Source organism: Suillus plorans (assembly GCF_016647745.1).
Source record: "Suillus plorans strain S12 chromosome Unknown HD556scaffold_77, whole genome shotgun sequence".
NCBI lineage: Eukaryota > Fungi > Basidiomycota > Agaricomycetes > Boletales > Suillaceae > Suillus > Suillus plorans.
In genome coordinates, this window is record NW_024537461.1 from 16,244 (window position 1) to 35,642 (window position 19,399).

At 48.4% G+C, this 19,399-nt stretch overlaps 6 protein-coding genes and 2 non-coding genes across 8 annotated transcripts; 2 read left to right on the top strand and 6 right to left on the bottom strand.

Moving 5' to 3' along the window:
• Positions 1 to 3,292: 3,292 nt before the first annotated feature.
• HD556DRAFT_1434364 (kinase-like domain-containing protein) lies at positions 3,293 to 5,555 on the bottom strand (the record flags this gene model as incomplete). The annotated part of the gene is made up of 11 exons (XM_041305315.1): positions 3,293 to 3,472; positions 3,528 to 3,570; positions 3,623 to 3,959; positions 4,041 to 4,082; positions 4,133 to 4,194; positions 4,244 to 4,370; positions 4,419 to 4,764; positions 4,821 to 4,953; positions 5,007 to 5,229; positions 5,289 to 5,438; positions 5,528 to 5,555. 11 exons carry the CDS (start codon positions 5,553 to 5,555, stop codon positions 3,293 to 3,295), a joined length of 1,671 nt encoding a protein of 556 aa, XP_041154894.1.
• A 265-nt stretch (positions 5,556 to 5,820) lies between these two features.
• On the bottom strand, positions 5,821 to 8,451 carry HD556DRAFT_1408298 (uncharacterized protein). The gene is made up of 10 exons (XM_041304079.1): positions 7,981 to 8,451; positions 7,896 to 7,923; positions 7,629 to 7,840; positions 7,515 to 7,569; positions 7,449 to 7,464; positions 7,322 to 7,395; positions 7,022 to 7,260; positions 6,786 to 6,970; positions 6,504 to 6,732; positions 5,821 to 6,450 (listed from the first exon to the last, which is right to left on the bottom strand). Exons 1-10 carry the CDS (start codon positions 8,383 to 8,385, stop codon positions 6,052 to 6,054), a joined length of 1,842 nt encoding a protein of 613 aa, XP_041154895.1. The 5' UTR covers positions 8,386 to 8,451; the 3' UTR covers positions 5,821 to 6,051.
• Positions 8,452 to 8,506: 55 nt separating this feature from the next.
• HD556DRAFT_t111 lies at positions 8,507 to 8,576 on the bottom strand. The gene has a single exon. It is a non-coding gene; the product is annotated as a tRNA-Gly (tRNA).
• HD556DRAFT_1408308 (glycoside hydrolase family 95 protein) lies at positions 8,575 to 12,490 on the bottom strand. Its single transcript, XM_041304080.1, has 19 exons — positions 11,992 to 12,490; positions 11,853 to 11,935; positions 11,684 to 11,789; positions 11,593 to 11,628; positions 11,377 to 11,512; positions 10,636 to 11,327; positions 10,579 to 10,584; positions 10,445 to 10,530; positions 10,302 to 10,385; positions 10,188 to 10,248; positions 10,115 to 10,131; positions 9,987 to 10,064; positions 9,827 to 9,935; positions 9,684 to 9,779; positions 9,568 to 9,633; positions 9,456 to 9,517; positions 9,171 to 9,404; positions 9,022 to 9,123; positions 8,575 to 8,958 (listed from the first exon to the last, which is right to left on the bottom strand). Exons 1-19 carry the CDS (start codon positions 12,239 to 12,241, stop codon positions 8,668 to 8,670), a joined length of 2,595 nt encoding a protein of 864 aa, XP_041154896.1. The 5' UTR covers positions 12,242 to 12,490; the 3' UTR covers positions 8,575 to 8,667.
• A 66-nt stretch (positions 12,491 to 12,556) lies between these two features.
• On the top strand, positions 12,557 to 12,627 carry HD556DRAFT_t109. The gene has a single exon. It is a non-coding gene; the product is annotated as a tRNA-Gly (tRNA).
• Positions 12,572 to 15,048, bottom strand: HD556DRAFT_1408320 (RNA polymerase I-associated factor PAF67-domain-containing protein). Its single transcript, XM_041304081.1, has 7 exons — positions 14,784 to 15,048; positions 14,458 to 14,734; positions 14,134 to 14,404; positions 13,770 to 14,082; positions 13,582 to 13,715; positions 13,028 to 13,523; positions 12,572 to 12,977 (listed from the first exon to the last, which is right to left on the bottom strand). The coding sequence occupies exons 1-7, from the start codon at positions 14,994 to 14,996 to the stop codon at positions 12,750 to 12,752; spliced, it is 1,932 nt and encodes a 643-aa protein (XP_041154897.1). The 5' UTR covers positions 14,997 to 15,048; the 3' UTR covers positions 12,572 to 12,749.
• A 58-nt stretch (positions 15,049 to 15,106) lies between these two features.
• HD556DRAFT_1408324 (ATPase V1 A1 complex subunit E) lies at positions 15,107 to 16,368 on the top strand. The gene is made up of 6 exons (XM_041304082.1): positions 15,107 to 15,240; positions 15,338 to 15,418; positions 15,478 to 15,560; positions 15,620 to 15,934; positions 15,987 to 16,074; positions 16,126 to 16,368. The coding sequence occupies exons 1-6, from the start codon at positions 15,187 to 15,189 to the stop codon at positions 16,186 to 16,188; spliced, it is 684 nt and encodes a 227-aa protein (XP_041154898.1). The 5' UTR covers positions 15,107 to 15,186; the 3' UTR covers positions 16,189 to 16,368.
• HD556DRAFT_1408326 (P-loop containing nucleoside triphosphate hydrolase protein) lies at positions 16,369 to 19,336 on the bottom strand (the record flags this gene model as incomplete). The annotated part of the gene is made up of 11 exons (XM_041304083.1): positions 16,369 to 16,659; positions 16,709 to 16,827; positions 16,885 to 17,126; positions 17,177 to 17,299; positions 17,346 to 17,421; positions 17,476 to 17,625; positions 17,676 to 18,634; positions 18,691 to 18,812; positions 18,893 to 18,951; positions 19,003 to 19,116; positions 19,175 to 19,336. The coding sequence occupies 11 exons, from the start codon at positions 19,334 to 19,336 to the stop codon at positions 16,479 to 16,481; spliced, it is 2,307 nt and encodes a 768-aa protein (XP_041154899.1). The 3' UTR covers positions 16,369 to 16,478.
• Positions 19,337 to 19,399: the final 63 nt, after the last annotated feature.

Genomic DNA, 19,399 nt, shown 5'->3' on the forward strand with positions numbered 1-19,399 from the left:
GTCGGTCTTGCCTCCACTGACATTGGATGTGCCGACCATGCTTGCATGTCAGCAGTTGGCCCGAGTTCTTGCCGATGCTTATTTAAACCCAAGTGAGTTATTCCTTGATATTGTCAGTGTTTTGCCAACTGCGTGGCAGTTCAGCTTGATATAGACATGATTCAGTATAATGAGGCACTTAACAAACACTCCACCGGGCAGATCACAAAACATGAAGAGGCTCTACTCCAAAGATTTCCTTATCGTTCTGAACAATTGCTCGACAAGCCCTCAGTGCTCGTTGATTCTGGCGGTTGTATCATCTTATGGTACCTTCCAGATGCCATCAGCCCGTGGATTCAAGTAAGCCCCATGCATTGTTCCTTGTCGGTTGACATTTAGACTGACCGATCAGGCCGACATGGAAGACGCCACCATCGGCATGGGTCATCTTCTGAAGAGAAGCATCACCAGGGGAGAAGAGACCCAATGGCGAACTTTCCCTGGGTATTTCCATAAGAGTGACCGACGCCCATTAACCCCAGGATGCATCAACATAGCTCCTTGCTGGTTCCAGCAAGGCCGAGAGGTGAGGTCTGGTTGTTCCACTATGATCTATTTACTCACTCAGCTGTTCCAGCCGCATGGTTTTCCTCCCAACGGTGTGTTCTCCCCCGAGGTGTCGGCTGCATTGAAGGGCAAAGGTGGTCCTACAGTCATAACATCCATGCAGCGCTCAGCACTCCTGGCTTCGGCAGCTCTTTGGGTGATGCATCCAGAGTTGTATTGGGCCTCGGTTACCACGCATATAAAACTTGCTCGGTGGGCCATGGACAACAGTCACAATGACATATACACTCGTCTGCAACTTTGGGCCTCGGTCTTCAACTGCACAGCCGTCATTTGTAACAGGCAATGCCCTCTTCACCGAGATCCAAGATCTGCTCCCAAAGGGTTCAACATCATGACCAGTGTCAGCCACTATTGTGATGGGCTGATGACCCTGTCCAACCTCGGTATACAGTTGCGATATAAGTCTGGTGCCATTGTTGCTTGCTCTGGACACCTTGTCAGGCATGGAGTCACATGTACCGGTGATCGCATCGTGTGGGCATGGTTCATGCGCGATAGCCTTCACAACTTTGTGGGGACACCCCGGCCACAGTATGCGAAATATATGGATGTTGATCGTCATGTCTCGGTTCCAGCCTAGTCGGACATGCGATCACATATAATAGTATATTACAGTTACATTGAACTTTGTAGATGGTTCCTTTACAAGGTTGAAAATTAATTTGAATTCATGTTGTTGAATCCGCTAGATCATCTTTCCTGGAGACCGACCGACCAACCGTGCTGATGTGTGCCCACCGATGCGCATGGGAGACCTGCTCCACGCCAGCTCACCTGATAGAATGAGATGGTGCTCCTGATCGGCCCACAAGACTTCATCAGGCGTCCATTCCGTTCGGCCAACCTGATGGCGTAGGGGCACTTTATGTCTATCGGCCCACCTGATTGCATCGGCCTTTCATTCTTATCGGCCCACCTGATTTCATCTGGAATTTGTTTCCCTCGGCCCAATCGACGGTCTCAATTCTATCGGCCCACCTGAGAGCATCGGCCTTTCATTCATATCGGCCCACCTGGTTACATCGGGAATTCGTTTCCATAGGCCCAACCAACGGTTGCGATTCTGTCGGCCGACCTGATTCTGTCGGCCGTTCATTGTTATCCGCCCACCTGAGAGCATCGGGAATCGCTTCAATCGGCCCAACCAATGCTATCAGTTCCATCGGCCCACCCAATTATGTCGGGCCATTCATTGTTATCTGCCCACCTGAGAGCATCGGAAATTTGTCTTTATCGGCCAAACCAATGCTATCAGTTCCATCAGCCCACCCGATTGCATCGGCTATTCATTGTGATCGGCCCACCTGATGGCCTCATACCCAGTATTGCCGGACCGATACGCACAAGCAATGTGTTCCATATGGGCCTATTGATATGCACCGGAAATATCTTCTACATCGGCCCACATGATGGCTTCATGCCAACCTTTGGCATCGGCTGACCGGTGCACACAGCAACTATTTGCTACATGGGCCCAGATGACAGTATCACACTGCGCCGCCTTTGTTTCCTGGACGCCGGCCGACATGTTAATATTGAGCATCACGATTTATAGGCCCAGCTGTTAAAATCATCTGTCAGTGAGCCAGCCAGCCGAACGTTAGACTCGGGCAGACACATTCAATCGGCCGATATCCGCTAGCCTGTGTGGAACAGTATATTTTCAACCTCGGCTGTCTGTATAACACGGACTATGTGACTGAATGGGCTCTAAGAAGACAAAAAAAACGACTACTGCTGGCTTGCCTTATATCTGGTCGACCAATATTTGTGGACCATTGTTCAACCGGCGATGTGGATTGATGTGCACGCGGTTGTGGACCTGCAATTCAAATATTAAATATTCAACTCCGGCGACGCGTCCCATAAAACGCGCACGTGATCCTGAGCTCTTAGTACTTCGTCCGCTTCACTCAAGTCACTATAATCTCTTTCAACAATCACCATCACCATGATCTCAGCGAAGACCAAGATGCATCCGACCCCTCATTTCCGCCAGGAGGGAGATAGGCCTCAGAAATAACCGGCATAATTAGCCGTCAAGAAACAGATTTGTGCGCTCAATACATCAATACTGCCAACTGCGACTGCTTGTCATCTAGATTACGCAGTTCATCACGACCTTAGTTCTCCTTTCTTGGGACAGCCCCAAACCATGTACGGGGGAATTCGGAGACTTGGTGCGTACGCACCGCTACGATAAAGAGAAGTCACAGTTTACAGTTGAACATATCCGAATCACGAGCCAACTTCAGCACAGACCGCCGCGGCTATCTATCTCTCGTCAAAGGAGTCTGAACTCACTCCTTTGTCGAAGCAGACGAAGGGTAGTAGCCTGGATCCGGAGACTGGCGACATCTGTAAGACCCATGCTACAGCGTTAGATAGCGATGAAAAACACAGTCGGTCACATAAGTATTTACTATCGTAAGCTTTCCATAGCGAGGTGAGCACGAGAGACAGAAAAGCCTGTATTACAGAAAGGAAAATCGGCACATGTTGCCGTTAACTCCTACTGATTTGAAAGAAAAAGTACAACAAACCACACATAAGCGAAAACAAAAACGAGTGCATGCAAATGTATAAATACACACAAAAGCGGACCGGGACGAAAAAATGTCCGGAAATCTTTCGAGAGCACGCCAGCGCACTGCAAATAATAAATAATCATTGCAGGGGCTTAACCCATTGCGTGTCCATAGTTGACGCTCTCGCTGAGGTGCTCATTGGCGGGATTATACGTGAATCCCTTAAACTGCTCTTGCACGGTAGACGAAAGAGCAGAGTCCTCAACAACAGAGTCTTGAGGGTCTTCGTTAGTGAAGTCCGGGTCGAAATTAGCCACATCGAGTACGGATTCCTAAAAGTACGTTTTGCTTAGTATAACAGAGAAGAACACGATCATAGTTACTCACAACACTTGGTTTGAACGGTGGTTGAATCTTTTTGTGTAGCAGCCTAGCGTGATTCATGAGTGACGCACAGATAGTCAAAAAAAAGGGATACGTGCCTGTTCCAGTCAACATATTTGGCAAAGAAAGGATGTCGCTTGATCTCTTCACCGCCATTTGCTCCCAGACGTCGGGCAGGATCACGCTGAAGGAGACCGATCATGACACTCCTGGCCTCTGATGGCATATCCGAAGGAAATACAAGTGGGTCACTGAGGATGCGTTGGTACATCACGTTGACATTCTCGTCATAGAAAGGGGGTAATCCCGTCTGTACATTTGATCGAGTCATGGTCAGAGGCAAATGTTTCGAAGGGCGCACCATCATTTCGTAGAGCAGGACTCCGAGCGTCCACCAGTCAACTGTCTTCGTGTACCCCTGGCTCTCGAGTAGCTCTGGAGCAATGTACTCCGGTGTGCCACAGAATGCTATGTCGACCGGTTAAATTGTTCCATGAAGATCAAAATCATTCTCACTGTTTGTTTTCTCTGTCTCTGACATGTTGAGCTTACAAAGACCTGACCAGACGACAATCAGCACATCAGCCCCCAGATTGTGATGTACCTACCAAAATCACAAAGAGCGATATGACCTGTGTAATCGAGTAATATATTTTCAGGCTTCAGGTCGCTATGGGACCGTTAGTAAAATGGCACAGCTACCCGCATTAGGAACGCACCGGTAAACTACGTTAAATCCGTGTAAATGCTCGAGTGCACATAGAAGTTCTGCGGCGTAAAATCGGCTGCGATCCTGATCAAATTTACCTTCCCTCTGCAGATGATAGAATAGTTCGCCGCCATTGACTGCGCAGACATAAGTTGCCACCAACTTAGTAAAGATAAAATACTCACCGAATGACATTACGAGGTATAACTTGTCAGGATTTTGGAAAGAGAATTTGAGTGGCACGATAAACGGATTGTTGACCAGTGCCAGTACCGTCCGCTCAGCCAATATGTGTGTGATTTCGCCGGGGCGTGATGCGATATGGGCTTTTCGAATCGTCTTGAGAGCATATATCCGCTGCGTATCCTTTTTGCGCACTTGCATCACTTTACCGAAGCTCCCTTTGCCAATCACTTTCAACAAATCGAATGCATCAATAGTCAAAGACTCGTTCCTTATTGGTTTGTAGTCGATTTTGAGGTGAAACGAGCCAGTGCCAGCGGTGGCAATGTACCATTGATCTGAAGCATGCTGAATGCAAAGTGCGATGTTCAGGGGACATTATGGTCACAAACAACTGAACTTACATGTCCATCAAGTACAGGAGTAAGATCTACACGAGCCATGAGCAGGTCGTTACCCATATCTTCTTGGCTGTGTACAGCAGCGGCGGTTCGAAGATATGACGAGACTGATATTGTCGATGTGCGGGACACATCACTAGTGACATAGACGATCAGAGATGCCAGAGTCATCGCGCATAAACCACACACAAGTCTGCCCGGTACGACCACACAGGGTTAGTTAGATCTCCGCCCATGGCGTCTACCAGAACTTGATTGTTGTCGAACTCAAGGACAACATATGGAAGCCACCACAATCGCCTCCTCTGCATGCTTTCGCGGTTGCTTGCTGATCTTCGTGCAGGTGGGTTGTCAAGCGCTTTTTGGATGACCTCTGGGACATGCACGCCAGGTGCTAAGGAGAGACCGCGCCCTGTATATGTATGACATCAGAGTGCATTCAGAAAAGTACTTTCCAGAGGTCTGCCTTACCAGAGAAGATACGAATCGTAAGCATACCAGATCGAAGGTGAGCTTGCTGGTCGATAGCACCAGGAGGCTTGGGAGTTGTGGGCCGCGACGGTATCGGGGTGACGGATCGTGAGACGACGCCATTCTCTTTGGCATCCTTCAAGTTGGACTCTGTGTGGTAGTCAGGACATGAACTCCCATGGAAAGCAGTGACCGGTGGATGGGAGATCAGCAAAGGGGTCCGGCGCGCATGAACTTACTTTTGGAGGTGCCTAATTTCCAGGACATGTTGGATGTAAGGAAACAAGGTTGAATAAACTGGGAGCTATTTGGTTTGTGAGAAGGCGCAGTACGAGCGGTGATGTCGGTCTGGCGACTCTAGTAGGCTATGAGTTATGTGGCTCAAGATAAGATGTTATACATAAGCAGAAGCTCGGAACAGCCTAGTTCTGATCAATATATCAATATTAAAGGCCTCGATTTCTTTCTATTTGTTTTCACTGTACGCAATGATGTGGTCGCCGTTAGATACCCTCCGTCACAGCATTCACAATATTAATACTGTTCTTCTCATGACGAGTCAGCACTGGTTTGGGCATCACTGCCTGCGGGTGCCCGACGTTGATCATCATGACATTGCCCCACGCCATGAGGTAATGTGGGTATATATACCGTGAGCAGTGTCGTAACAGTAAGAAGGACTTTTAAAGGCAAATAGGTATGATCCTCGGACAACAAACATGGATACTCTACACGCGACGAATCTTATGAAAGTAAGACGGCTTTAGCCCAAAGCCTTCTTCGCTGTCCCTGATTTGCTCATTTGGTATATGACACAATTCGAGGTGTCTGATGAGATCCGTCCATCAACAGATGGGTCATCACGTTTCAAGTCCCTGTATCGTAGAACATCAATTGATTCAGGTAGTTGTCGTGAAACAAGGCTCCAGTCAGGAATAGCGTCAACCTCTTCCGCTTTCAGAACTGTTGCGGACTGGCCGTGAGGGTCCCTTCGAGTCTGCTGTAGCCTGGCTGTCCGATGTTCATTGTAATCCTGCTTGAGCATGTCAAATCCATCAATTATGTCCGTCATGTCAGTGCCGAGCTTCCGTAGCTCGACGGCACCCGCGCACTCGGCCTGGAACATGTGTAATGCTTGAGCGTTGATGCCCCTGGTGACGTTCTGAAGCGACATAGGTCAGGGGAGGAAAGGCATCTCTTTCCACACATACGTACTTTTGATCGAATGAACGGATCTACGACAGAAATGGGATAACTTTCTAACATTGTCCTCGAATCCACATCCGGACCGAGAAACGTTGACCAACTATTGTGGGGTTCGGATCGAGGGCCTCGGGAGTCATAGTCAGGTTGCGTAGCTTCTTCGAAATGCGGAACGCGGGGGAAAATGCCTCCCCGCTTGATGTCTATCACATGGCGCGAGAATTGAAATTGAGCCCAGAACCTGAGCCATAAAGTCTCAGTTACGAGATGGATGCCCCCCCAGCCGTCCCTCACCTGAACCATTGCTCTACGAGGTTGTCCAGGGCATCAATGTGTGGTGCTACCCACGTCGTGGGCTTGCAATATCGTGTGTCACAAGGTATCCGCTTGGACGAGTTTGATGGCCGCATCCAAAAAAGGTGCTCGTTGGATTCCATTGGCTGAAGGCCAGCTTGTAGTTTCGGCGCCAAGTCCCGAGTCTCTTAGACATTAAGGTTCCAATGATCCCGTCGACGTAATACAGACCGCACCTGGAGCCATCCAATCGTCATAAGCACCAATGCATAAGAATTGAAAGTTCGGATTGCTTCGGAGACAGAGGGTTGATTAAGGTCCCTTGGACGAGCCCATTGTTTGATGGCAGATATCAAACAACGAAGGTTGGGCACAATATCGCAGTATGTCTTGATAAGGCCAGTGTTCATCAATCCCAGCCTCTCGTTTACATTTACGTCGATGTGAAGCCCAGATGCAGGATCAGTGAACTTTACTGGAAATCGAGATGGAGAGTGAGGAGCCCGAAACAACCTTCCCAATTCGTGGTGACGAACCAATGGGAACCTGGGCCCAAGGAACTGCTTCAACACCAGTGAAACCTGCATGTCGCATGATCCGAGCAAGTTTTCTGTCATTTGATCAGCTCCGCTGGCATTGGCTCGTGATGTGTAGTAATGTTACCTAGTATTATAGATGGCTTTTATGTGTTAGGATTCTTGATACCTCAGTTGTACGAATCGAACGTACGAGGTAGATGCTTCATGTCTATCTCCGGAGAAAAACCTTGTGGCCAATTGGTATCCTGCCAGCAATCAACAAGAATATGAGTGGCTAGTTGATTGCTAATAAGTTACAACTCACAAGCACAACAAGATCCAGGTCTCCACGTCCTATTCTTGGCAGGACTGGCATCGCCATATACACTGAGCTTCCATAGGGCTGCACATCGTATCCCGGTCCATATTTGTATTGGATGACATGTCTAACTTTGCGAATTAACTTGTCTCTTGTATTAGTTCTCTCGTTACTCCAACTTGGACTAATGCCGTAGTTGGTGCCATTCAGTGGGAACTCTGACGACAACCAGAGTTAATGCGGAAAAGGAGACGGCGAGTTCGCTAGACACACCGATTTTAATGTTCTTGGTATGACTGACCTATCATACACAGCAGAGAGTCAGCCGATGAAGATGTAGATTTGGAAGACAAATTACATTTTGGGGGTTATACTCGACCGTTTCCCCATTTTGAGCAAATGGAGCAATTGTATGCGTACCGCGGAAAAACTGACCCGCACCACACGGTCGACTGGGTTCCAAAGGCTTGGGACTAGTTACGATGCCGCCACTGCAGACAATCCTTCTTCGCGCTATCTTCGTACGCTGGGGAATACGATGCAAGTTGACACCAGATGCACATGCAGCATGATTATGTGGTCGTGCTAAAGAGGCGAATGCAGTAGAGACGATAAGTGAACCCACATGAATACTGATAAATGGATTCGGGACTGCCAAGTGATATAACCTCAGGCTGCAGGGTTCCGGCTGATGCTGGGGAGTGACGGTGTGTAGAATCAGCTGTGTCAGATAGTTCTTGCTTGGCACGATGCGCGGAGCCATAGAACAAGTGCTAACTGCAAATATCGAGCATGTGCATGAGCTTGGATAATGTACCGATGAATAATGATTTAACAAAAAAAACGTTGATGTAAAAATAGAATTGAACTCCACCAATTCCGGATGCATTAGAGGGAATCGAACCCCCGGCGGGTCGATGGCAACGACCCAGGTTACCACTACCCCATTAATGCGATGAAGCGCCTGACGACGTATGTCATTGTAATCATAGTAGTACATGGTTAGTAATTACAGGAATCCACCACTTTGTTTAGATTGACGTTCTTAAAATGAAGAGACGGTTTGGCTGTATCCCCCATTGCTCCTGAACTGTGCTACAACCCGTCCACCATAATTCACTATCACATCTCTCTCCCTGCCTGCAACATTCTGATCCACGATGAAGGTTGCTGTCGTCAACCTGCCATCATTCCACGCAAAGTCGAGGGTGATCCCCCCACGTATGCGCGCGCCCTTCATTTCTCCAGTCGACCATGTGAGAGGGAGAGCAGGTAGAAGTGTAACCTGGAGTGGAACGTTGATATTCGCGATATCAGGGGCTTGTAGCAGTGCATTCTATCGGTTCGAATTTAAGGTTCAGCTGCAGATTTCCTAGACAAAATGACTTCAACATCTTACCAAAACAGCAGCAGGATACCCCAAATTCGCATCGATCTGGAAAATTCCATCAGACGAGTACATGGAAAAGAGGTTGGGCGCAAAATTTCTCTCGATGGTGTGCTGCACTGGATTAGCATTGGCGGCATGATATAACCGCCAGTTCTTACAGTAAGTTCTTTGTAAAATTCAGTCTCGTTGGCAAGCTGCGCCCACGCCGCAGCCCTCCAAACTTTCTCCCATCCTGCATCCGCATCAGGGCCTCTTCCGATACCTCTATGGAACAGACTGGTTTCCGCAGCGTTCAAAATTTGTTCTTTGGTATAGCGCGTGAAAGTCCCGTTGACAATTAGACCACCTTGTAACTCAGGGGAATAAGATGCTATCGCATAACCGGGGTATAACTAGTGAAGGTTGTAAGCTGGAGATATTAGATGAGTGAAACGAGGGCTTACGCCAATCAGATGACTAAGATGCCTGTGAGTGTCGTCCGGCATATCCATGTCGACTTTCCACTCTGAATATAGTGTCAATATATCGCGCATATACAGGAGGCAAGACAGCAACCTTGCAGTTGACCCCACCGTCCGATACGCAGCCCTTTATCCATCTGCTGCCGTTTGGAAATAACCGCTGTGCATACCATGAGCAAGGGGCAAGACGAACGGTGGACAGTCTCGCACCATCTAGAAATGCAGTGTCGGTATCACCAGCTGCCTCGAAACCGTTCTCGATTATATTGAACAGCTGCCATATCAGCTGCTGAGCATGTGCGCAACCTGGCCGATGGTAAGCAATGATCAAAAGTTTTCATAGTCTAGCTGACCAAGAGTAATAGGGACTTGCTCTGGTGAATTGCAAGGTGCGGTAACAAGAGTCAAATCGTTGAAGTGCAAGTCCTCGATGAGCTTCTGTAGATGAAAGCTGGCAACAGCCTGTACAAAATTCAGCTAATTGTAGCTTCCAAAAGTCCCATAATGGAGCACCTTGACGAGCGGCCATCCTTGTGTCTTCCACCATTGTACATCATTGGTGTGATCAAAATGATCCCATGCATGTATCATCTATGATGAAATCAATTAAGCCCGCTCCAGACCCAACAGAGAATACGTACCATCCACGCATTGGATTCTGAGGACATAAACATGGGCATTTATTCAATAAGAAAATAAGAAGGGTCATTGTACCTGGATAATTGGCCCATTGAGCAGAGTTCCCGCCAAGCTTCATACCAGTATGGCCAAAGATCTGTTGGAAAAGTTCATGCATTCAATTCTACAACAAGTCCTCTGCAAACGCACGTTCATTTCACCGTGTGTCACAAATCCTTCGCTAATGTTGTACAGAACCTGAGCAGTGTACGCTCCGCGGGGTCCCCACGTGTTCTGCAGAAAACAAGGGGTCAGCTTCAGTCAAGTGTGAGGCATATCAGAAAGCCGATTACCTCAATATAGTCAAAGAGTGACTGAGTCACATCTAGATTAGATATCTCGGCGGCCCAATAGTTCATTTGGATGTTGATATTGGAATCTAGTAGTGAAATAAGGATACTTTCTTCTACGGAAGTAAGGTGCTTACGATAATCTGTTATTGGTTGGTCAGATTTGCGGTTAACCTATGTATCAAATCAGTCACCAGCGCCCCAAGGGTTTGAATACCCATCAGCCCATAAACCCTGTAAATTTGCAGGAAGGACGCCTCTAGCGCTGCTGGCTAGGAGGTATCTTCCATAGTTGAATAGAAGCCATTCCAAGTAAGTGTCTCCAACAGAAGTACGGTATCTAGCAAGAATTTGATCAGTGGGGGTATTGAGATCCGGAGTTTGTCCCAAGGAAAGCGAGAAGGAAGAAACGAGGGAAGTATAGTCTTTGATATGCCCATTCAGCATCTCAGCGTAAGATGTACGATTAGCAGACGAAAGCAACGTGACGAGATTGTTGTGTGGATCTGGTCCTTGAAAGGAATAGTCGGCAGCTGCGTTTCCAGCAGCCATATCATAGTTCGTTCCTCCGACCCAGCTGATCCACGTCTCAGATGCACCAAGGACGGTCAAAGTAGCATTAGGTGGGGATGCCCCAGATACCGCAGAACACGAGACCAACCCGCTGGGTGCCTGCGCCTGCGCAAGAATCTCATAAAGCATACCAGGGATGGAGACGTAGTTCCTAATACTCAGTGTTCTGTCATCCAAGCAGGTAACATTCGGAGCCGGGAGGCCATCGACCCCGGCAATAGTGTAGGCATAGGTCACAGCTGGAAGGACGTGAGAAGTCGCGCTGTTCAGGTATTGCACACATGCTTGAAGAGGGTGGGAGCAGAAGGATTCTCTAAGCATGTGGTCAGGCAGCTTCTTGACACGGGCAAGGAAGGACAAACCGAAGAAAAGTTGTGCTTCCATCAGACCAGGTAGTACGAGACACTGCTTCATCTAGGTCCAACCACCTTGCATACTTCGAAACTGAGCTAGTTGAATCCAATGTTGCTATCAAGTATCCCGCACTGGTGTATGAACCTTTGGAAAATGCGCGGGTCATCCATTGAACACAGTGAGTATAGATAGCGGACGTGCGACAATTTGCTGTGTCCACCTACCATATGTGTCACCGGGTGTCATGATCTCGTCGATATCTTCATGGCAGAATGAGGAAAGCTGCGTGACTACACCAAAAACTTGGATACACACTGTCAATTGTCCCTGTAGGACTAGAAAAAATAGCTTCGCGAATGTTTTGCATTTTCGCGGCTATTTTCGACTGCTTGTAAGGCAAGTGATTGCCCCCATTGTACGACTATGTGAAGGGTTAGTACGTCGGGATCTTGTACATCGGAAGGCTTCAAAGTGCGACACGCACGGGATCCTGGAAGGGGCCTCCCGACCACAGGGACTCGATGTTGAGTTGTGTGGCCTCTTGGTTAGTACCGCCAGGTAACATCGCTATGCATATTCGAATGTCACTTGGTGATCAGTGACTATCAGCAACAATCACTCACCACCCAAGTACCCATTGCCGATGGGTAAAAATTCTTGAACCCATATCGTCCCAGGCGCGGTATACCAGAGACCATTACCAGAACTCGGAAAGCTAGGAGGCGCCGAAGGTATCAAGGAAACATACGTCACAATGCCCAAAGCGCTCAGCAAGGGTCCTTGAATTGAGTATGGAAGGATTCCATGGAGAGTCGTAGAAACTTGGAGGAGATGGGCCGAGAGGGATTTTCCAAGGACCTGAAAGACCTCCATCTTTCAAGTTGCTAAACTTGCGAAGTGAATGGACAGCTGAGGTTCTTCCTTTGCAATTCTTTTCCTAATGCTATGAAAGCTAGAGGGCAAAGATGAGACTAAGGGCAAGCACAGTGCACACTGGAAGCGCTTAGCGGACGACTCTTTTGGAAGGCGCGACTAGTAAAACCATCTATTTATGTGGCCCTACTACTACGTACGATGTTTGGAGATCTATCATGTGAAAAGTCACAAGTTGAAGGTTACAATGATGGGAGAAGTGTGCTATTTTTAGCTGGATCCAGCACAACAAGAATCGCGAGCAATATAGATATCGCATTAATGGGGTAGTGGTAACCTGGGTCGTTGCCATCGACCCGCCGGGGGTTCGATTCCCTCTTAATGCAAAGCGTCTCATCTTTTTGTGCTTCGTTTTGTATGACCGCAATTGAAGTGCACCAGCCGTTCTTGCAATTATTCAATATTGCAAATAATCCATAGATTCATAGCAAGTACATAACCTAGTCTACTATGCAACTTTGACCCCACCCCATGCAACCTTCTGTCCAGTTGTCCTCGGTGCGCCTTCTCCTTTTGGCCCATCAGCACTCTTTTTCTGAACCTGAGTAGGGGCTATACGTGGTGGTAATGGTGATGCCTTGACACTGTCAAGCACACGCGCTGCATGTTCCGAATTACGGATGAACCACCCTGCATATCGCCGGCCAACCGTTGACTCAGCGATGTGGACCATGTTCTAGACGATTGTGTGAGCTCTTCAAATTAAATGGAATGAAGATAACGAACCTGGTCTATCACAAAGTTCAAGTCGCTTATGGACATCCACTCGCCACTAAGTAAACTCTCAGAAGGTCTTGATCCTTCATCACTGTCCTTCTCGCCATTCGCGGCAGTACTACCAGTATTAACGCGTCCGACACACCGTCCAGCGTTTTTCATGACCATCATCCAACTCAGTACCTCCTCTTCGTCTACGCCGGCACCCGATGTATCCAGGAAGCCAGTAAGCTTCTTTGCATCAAGGCTCGTGTAGAGCTTCAGCAGACTCTTAAGGCTCGAGACCGGTGTAAGCGACATGAAGTGAGACGACGCGGCCCGGAGGTGCCGCTGGGTCGGATCACCAAGGACTACGCTAGGGTTCTGCGAGGATGGAGAGGTTGGCGTTGGTGGGATAAGCATCGAAGCGAGGGCGGTAGGGTCATCATATGGTGGGGAGTTGGCACAGATGAATTTGGGACAGGCATACAAGAATAGCTCTTCAAATGTTGACAGACCTTCCTCGCTAAATGATTTAAAAAAAATTGAGTGACCGTACTTGGACGGTGGTGTCAGACACATACCCTCGACCCATACGCCCAATTTGGTCGCCATATCGCTCGCGCACAATATTCATTACGTTGTCGTCAAGCCTGGTCGGCGCAAGCACGTGGCAAAGTGCCAGCAGAGCATACATCCGATCTGCCGTTTTGTTGATCTAACAAAGAGTAAGCATAAACAGCGAAAAACATAAACACATGAGAGCACGCACCTGATCATATTGGTAACTGCGAGTGTGATATTGCCGCGCACGCATCACCCAGGTAAGAACGCCAGTGAAAACGCGAGCTGCATCAGGAATTCTTCGCAGCATAAAGTAACATACACCAGCATGATAGGCAGTAGAGACATGTACAGCCGTAGGCGCGGTGAAGGGAGCCTTTTGACCGAGTCCGACGTTTTCCATGACCTTCAAGGCAAGCGTGAAATCACCAAGGAGAACATGCACGCGCAGAAGGCCAATTATGGAGAAATATCCAAGCATGCGATACAAAGGCTTTGTTCCGTATTCACCAACTATTTCTCTAACAGAAGAATTAGTCAATTCAAGCAGACTTTAAAGTGAATTGGCCTACTCTATTTCCTCATCACTTTTCCCCTCTGCACGTGCTTTGAGCCATTCATTCGCGCGGCTCTTTTGGATAAGGGAATACAAGACATTAAGCACGGAATACGAACTCCAAGCCTGGGCACCGCCTTCTGAGCCAAGCATGGTTAGTTCATCATCGGTTTTTGATGCAGGACGCGAGCGAAAAAGAGCGAACGATTGGAACTGGTAGATGAACTCGTCAATAATGTCCCACAACCAGTTTGCAGGGAGTGATAAAAGCACGGGACCGTCGGAGTCTACCAAATCTCATCAAAAGAGTAATCGATCGAAATGCAATTTAGGCACATACTAAGGAGGTAGTTGAAGAGCTCGCAGCTATTCTCATATGAGTGGAACCGGTCGTCTACGTTGGGTTGAAGTCTTGAGTACACGTGTCGGTAATACAGTTCACGATACAAGATGAGGAAGATTTGATCGTCGTTGACCAATGGTGCAATGGTTTCTGCTTCTGGCCACTCCGTTTTCGCGTAGTATTTCTCGGTGAGGCGAGTCCAGCCTGACTCGTAAGCGAGAGTTACCTCCTGGAGGTTGTTGTCCAAGACAGCTTGGTGAAAATGGACGATAAACTACGAGTTACTGAACATAAGATCATGTACTAGTTGATAAAATACTCACGCGCTTTACGACGTCCGGAATTTGTGCAAATGCAGCTTGTTGCGCGATGTGCTGTTGCATTGCTTGCAAGGAGCCTTCGTCGAGCTGAAGATTTGGGTCATCGTACATTTCATTAGTTGACGAGGGCATCGGAATAGGGATGTCGACATCTGTATCGTTGATATCATCAAGATCTGGCTCGGCAGCCCACAGTGCAACGCGTTGATGAGCCATGATTTTTTCTGCTTCAAGGACGCCTTTGACGGTGAGCAAGATAGAAACTTTTGGGTTTGCGGATTTTGCCGCAACAAAGTCGGCTTTCCTCATTAGGCCACTTGGCTTGCGACCAGACTTCAGAGTACTAGTACGCAGCTCTGTCACTTTCCAGTCCGCGCGGACCATCCTATAAGTTCATACTTCCAAGATGCCTCCACGACCGATGAATGATGAGGAGGTCCTGAGTGAGATGAATAAGATGGTACGTCTGCGCATAGTCTCGCATATATGATGCCGATGCCCTACCCCTCCTCGGTCGAAATATAAGCGGTATCTAACATCATAGCTCGTGTACATAGGTTGCTTTCATCAAGCAGGAGGCTCTGGAGAAAGCACGCGAGATCAAAGTGAAAGCGGACGAGGAGTTTGCTATCGAGAAGGTAAGCAGCATTGCTCCACTTCATAGTCCTTCATACGCAATGTGTGTCTATCTTGAAAGGCAAAACTCGTGAAGCAAGAACAACAGGCTATTGATGCACAATTTGAGAAGAAGCTCAAGGGTGCTGAGGTCGCACAGAAGATGTATGTTAACCCACTCGCCCGATATTTGGATGACATACTGATCGCCTAGTGTCATTCAGCGCACAGTCTAACTTGACCAACAAATCGCGATTGAAGCTTTTACAGCGTCGTGAGGAGCAACTACAGGAACTATTCTCTATCGCTCGGACATCGATTCTGACATTCGCCGAAGACGAGGGGCGTTACTCTCAGCTCATCGAAGGCGCCGTCGTGCAAGGCTTTCTCCAGCTTATGGAGACAAACGTCGTGTTGCATGTTCGCGAACAGGATGCCGATATCGCGCAAAAGGCAGGAGAAGCAGCCGTAGATTCATATGCTCAGATCAGCGGGCGCGAGGTGTCTTTTGAGTTAGAGACGACTCTGAGCAAAGATTGGTAAGTCGATCGAATTTCCTGGGACGCCATTCTTTCAACAAACCCATTTTAGCGCGGGTGGTGTCAAACTTGTGAGTAGCTCGCGACGAATTACCATCGACAACACGTTGGACGAGCGACTGAGACTTCTAGAGGACAAGGTAGGTCACACTAAATGCTGGTTTCATTCTCGTCTAACATACTTTTTGTAGATGCTCCCCGAGATTAGAAGAGACTTGTTTGGGCCGAATGAGAACAGGAAGTTCTACACATGAGCGTCATCACACTCCAAATTCGTGCACCAGCCAACAGTTTTGTCCTAGACACGATAGAAATACATCCATTCTTGAATGTCAAGTAACTATCAAGAATCTACGGAGTCACTGTCCGGCAGAATACGTACAGTCCATTGCAATACTTGTCCAAACACAGTTGGAGTATAACTTACAGCTGCCCTTTCATGTTTATAAGCTTTAAGCTTCAGAGGTAGGGCATATATATTCTAGATCGAAGAAAATAACAAGAGCACGCATAACACACGAAAGCGAACCCTGTGGTGCCTATCCTACCCTTGCTTCCTCTTCCTCTTCTTCGCCGAACCCCCTCCCTCCTTTGACGTCTCCACCTGGTCAAACCGCGCCTCGAACTTTCCCGCCTGCTTTTTCTTATTTCTCAGCAACGCACGCTTCGCCTCGCTGTCTGGCCAATTGTCTAGATCATAATACGAAGACGCGTACTCGAGGAGCCTGTCGGAACGTCAATGCAAATCCACAGAGAAGATGCTTAAGAACGTACCATTCTGGTCGCACATCCGTAACAGTCCGTATATAAGGTCTCGTTGTGAGCACGAACTCATTGAAAATCACCCACTCTGGCTGCGTGTCCAGCCCACAAGATGGATGTAGTGCTACGGCCTACCACAAAATAAAAACCATCAGCATCGCAAACTACCCAAAACAATCATAACGCACCTGGTTATCTTTCACGGTCATATAGTTCCCTTTATCTCCCTCTTTATGCGCGACTTGCATGAAAAACCCACAACACAATGACTGCCTAATCGCCATAAACATCTTCTTCTGATCTTGCACGCTGATGAGCTCCACCTCAAACCGCTCCATCGTTCGTTTCAACTGCTCGCGTACGTTGTCTGCTTGCATAAGCGCCCGAGCGGAGAGGTAGTTGTTCCATGTCCAGTTTTTGTCGTATTGATCTGGGGGCAGATGTGAGTGAATATGTGTGTAATAAAAGAGGATAACTTGCTTTGGATGTAGTTGTTGTACACGTTGAGAAGCGTTAAATGGTCACCGTCAGGAACGGTCAGCTGCGCCTTTGCAATATCTGCCTCTTTTCGCTGGTTATTCGGCCGCATCCACACATTTGGTACTGCAAGAGCGTCAGATGAGAGTAAACATCAAGGCTAAGTGCGCACCTGACAACATTGCGGTGATCGTCAAGATCTCGTTGCTACACTTAAATTCTGGGCTAGCGATCAACATCTTCGAGAGCTAGGAACGTGCGTCAGAACTGCGAAGAACCCCACCACCAGAAAAATCGCCTACCTGTGGATCCAGAGGGAATTCAGCCATGATACTCCCCAATGCCGTGAGGTTCCCATCATCGTCCAGCGCAGCGAGGTAATTCAACAGTTCCAATGCTCTCATTAGCGTCTCCGGTGCTGGTGCATCCACATAATCAAACTTGACAAGATCCTACACACGTATCAGCCCATCTGAAAACATCCTCCCACGTCACAACTCACCTTAATCCCCGCCTTGACAAGCTCCAGCACCGTATTCGCCAAATTACTCCTCAAAATTTCTGGGTGAGTCTGTTCCTCAAGCTCCGACATAAAGTCCTTCTCCGTGTATAACCTAAAGCATTTGCCTGGCCTCGTTCTGCCGGCCCGGCCTGCACGCTGCTGTGCTGACGCCTTGGAAATTGGACTCACGAGTAAGCTCTCCACACGAATACGCGGGTTATACACCTTTTGCTTGGAAAATCCTGGGTCAACGACATATACGATCCCATCGATCGTCAGCGATGTCTCCGCTATATTTGTGCTGATTACAACCTTGCGTCCTGGGGGACCGTCCGGACTGCCTGCTTTCGGTGGCGGGTCGAAGATGCGTTGTTGTTGTTGCGGCGGTAGCGATGAATACAGCGGGATGCATATGAGAGGGCCTACAGACTCGGGGTCGGAGTTGATAAGGTCGTCCGCCTCGAGCTTGATCTTCCGACAGGCATCCTCTATCTCTTCCTCACCCGTCAGGAACAATAGGATATCACCTGGCTCCTCGGCGCGATGGATCATGAGCACCGTGCGGATGGCAGCCTCGACATAGTCCGGCTCCGGTTCCTGGGTGTAGAACACCTCGACAGGGTGAGTACGACCTGGGACCTTGAAGAGCGGGGCGGGGGTACCGCCAGAGACAGCGAAGTACTTCTGGAACTTGAGTGCATCTAGAGTGGCAGACATAATGATGAGTTTGAGGTCTGAACGGCGTTGGGCGAGGGATTTAAGGATACCCATAAGGATATCGGTAGCGAGGGTACGTTCGTGGGCTTCGTCGAGGATAATAGTGGAGTAACGGTTGAGATCAGGGTCGTTCATGGCTTCACGGAGGAGCATTCCATCGGTCATGTATTTGAGAAAGGTGGTGCCAGGCTCGGTCATATCTTCGAAACGTATTGAATAACCGACCTGTCGACCAAGTGGGACTAGAGGACGGAAAGAGCTCAGAGTGCGGTCAATACACGAAGTAAAAGAGACGGACCGTCCATCTCATCCGCTACACGCTTAGCTACAGACATGGCAGCGACCCTGCGGGGCTGAGTACATGCTACCATTTTGTTCTTGGTATGCGGAAGATCAGAGTAGGCGACGAACTGGGGTATTCTATCAGTGACAAAAAGAGTCTATAAGCGACTGTTCAAAAATGACAAGGGAGAATATTTGTCTTGGGGGTACCAACTTACTGCGTGGTCTTGCCTGAGCCGGTCTCACCGACCATAACAATGATTTGGTGTTTGTTGAACTGCAAACGTAAGTCGGGGTGAATGGGGGTGGGATAAGAAGAGGAGCTTACTATTTTATAGAACTCAGTCATCTGTGCAAACACAGGAAGCTTTTTGCGAGCTTCCAGAATCTTTTTGTATTGTGCAGTATGGGGCTGCTTTGTGAACGGGTTTAAATCATGTTCCTAAGCAAATTACCGAGTCAGCTAGCCGGCATCGACGCTAACTATTGAAAGGACATACCAATGCCTGTCCGACCTGATCTGCATTAACCATCCGAGGAACAAAACCATAGAGAGGCTCTCTTGAGGAGGGGCTGGCACCATTGAGAGTGCTTGCGCTTGAGATAGCTCGCTCAGTGGGATGTCGATGGGCAAGGTATGGGTTATCCTTTGGCATTGTCATGTTTGCAGGCCCGGAGAAAAATAGTACAACTTGAAGCACAACCTCGACGTCGTGGTTCTCAAA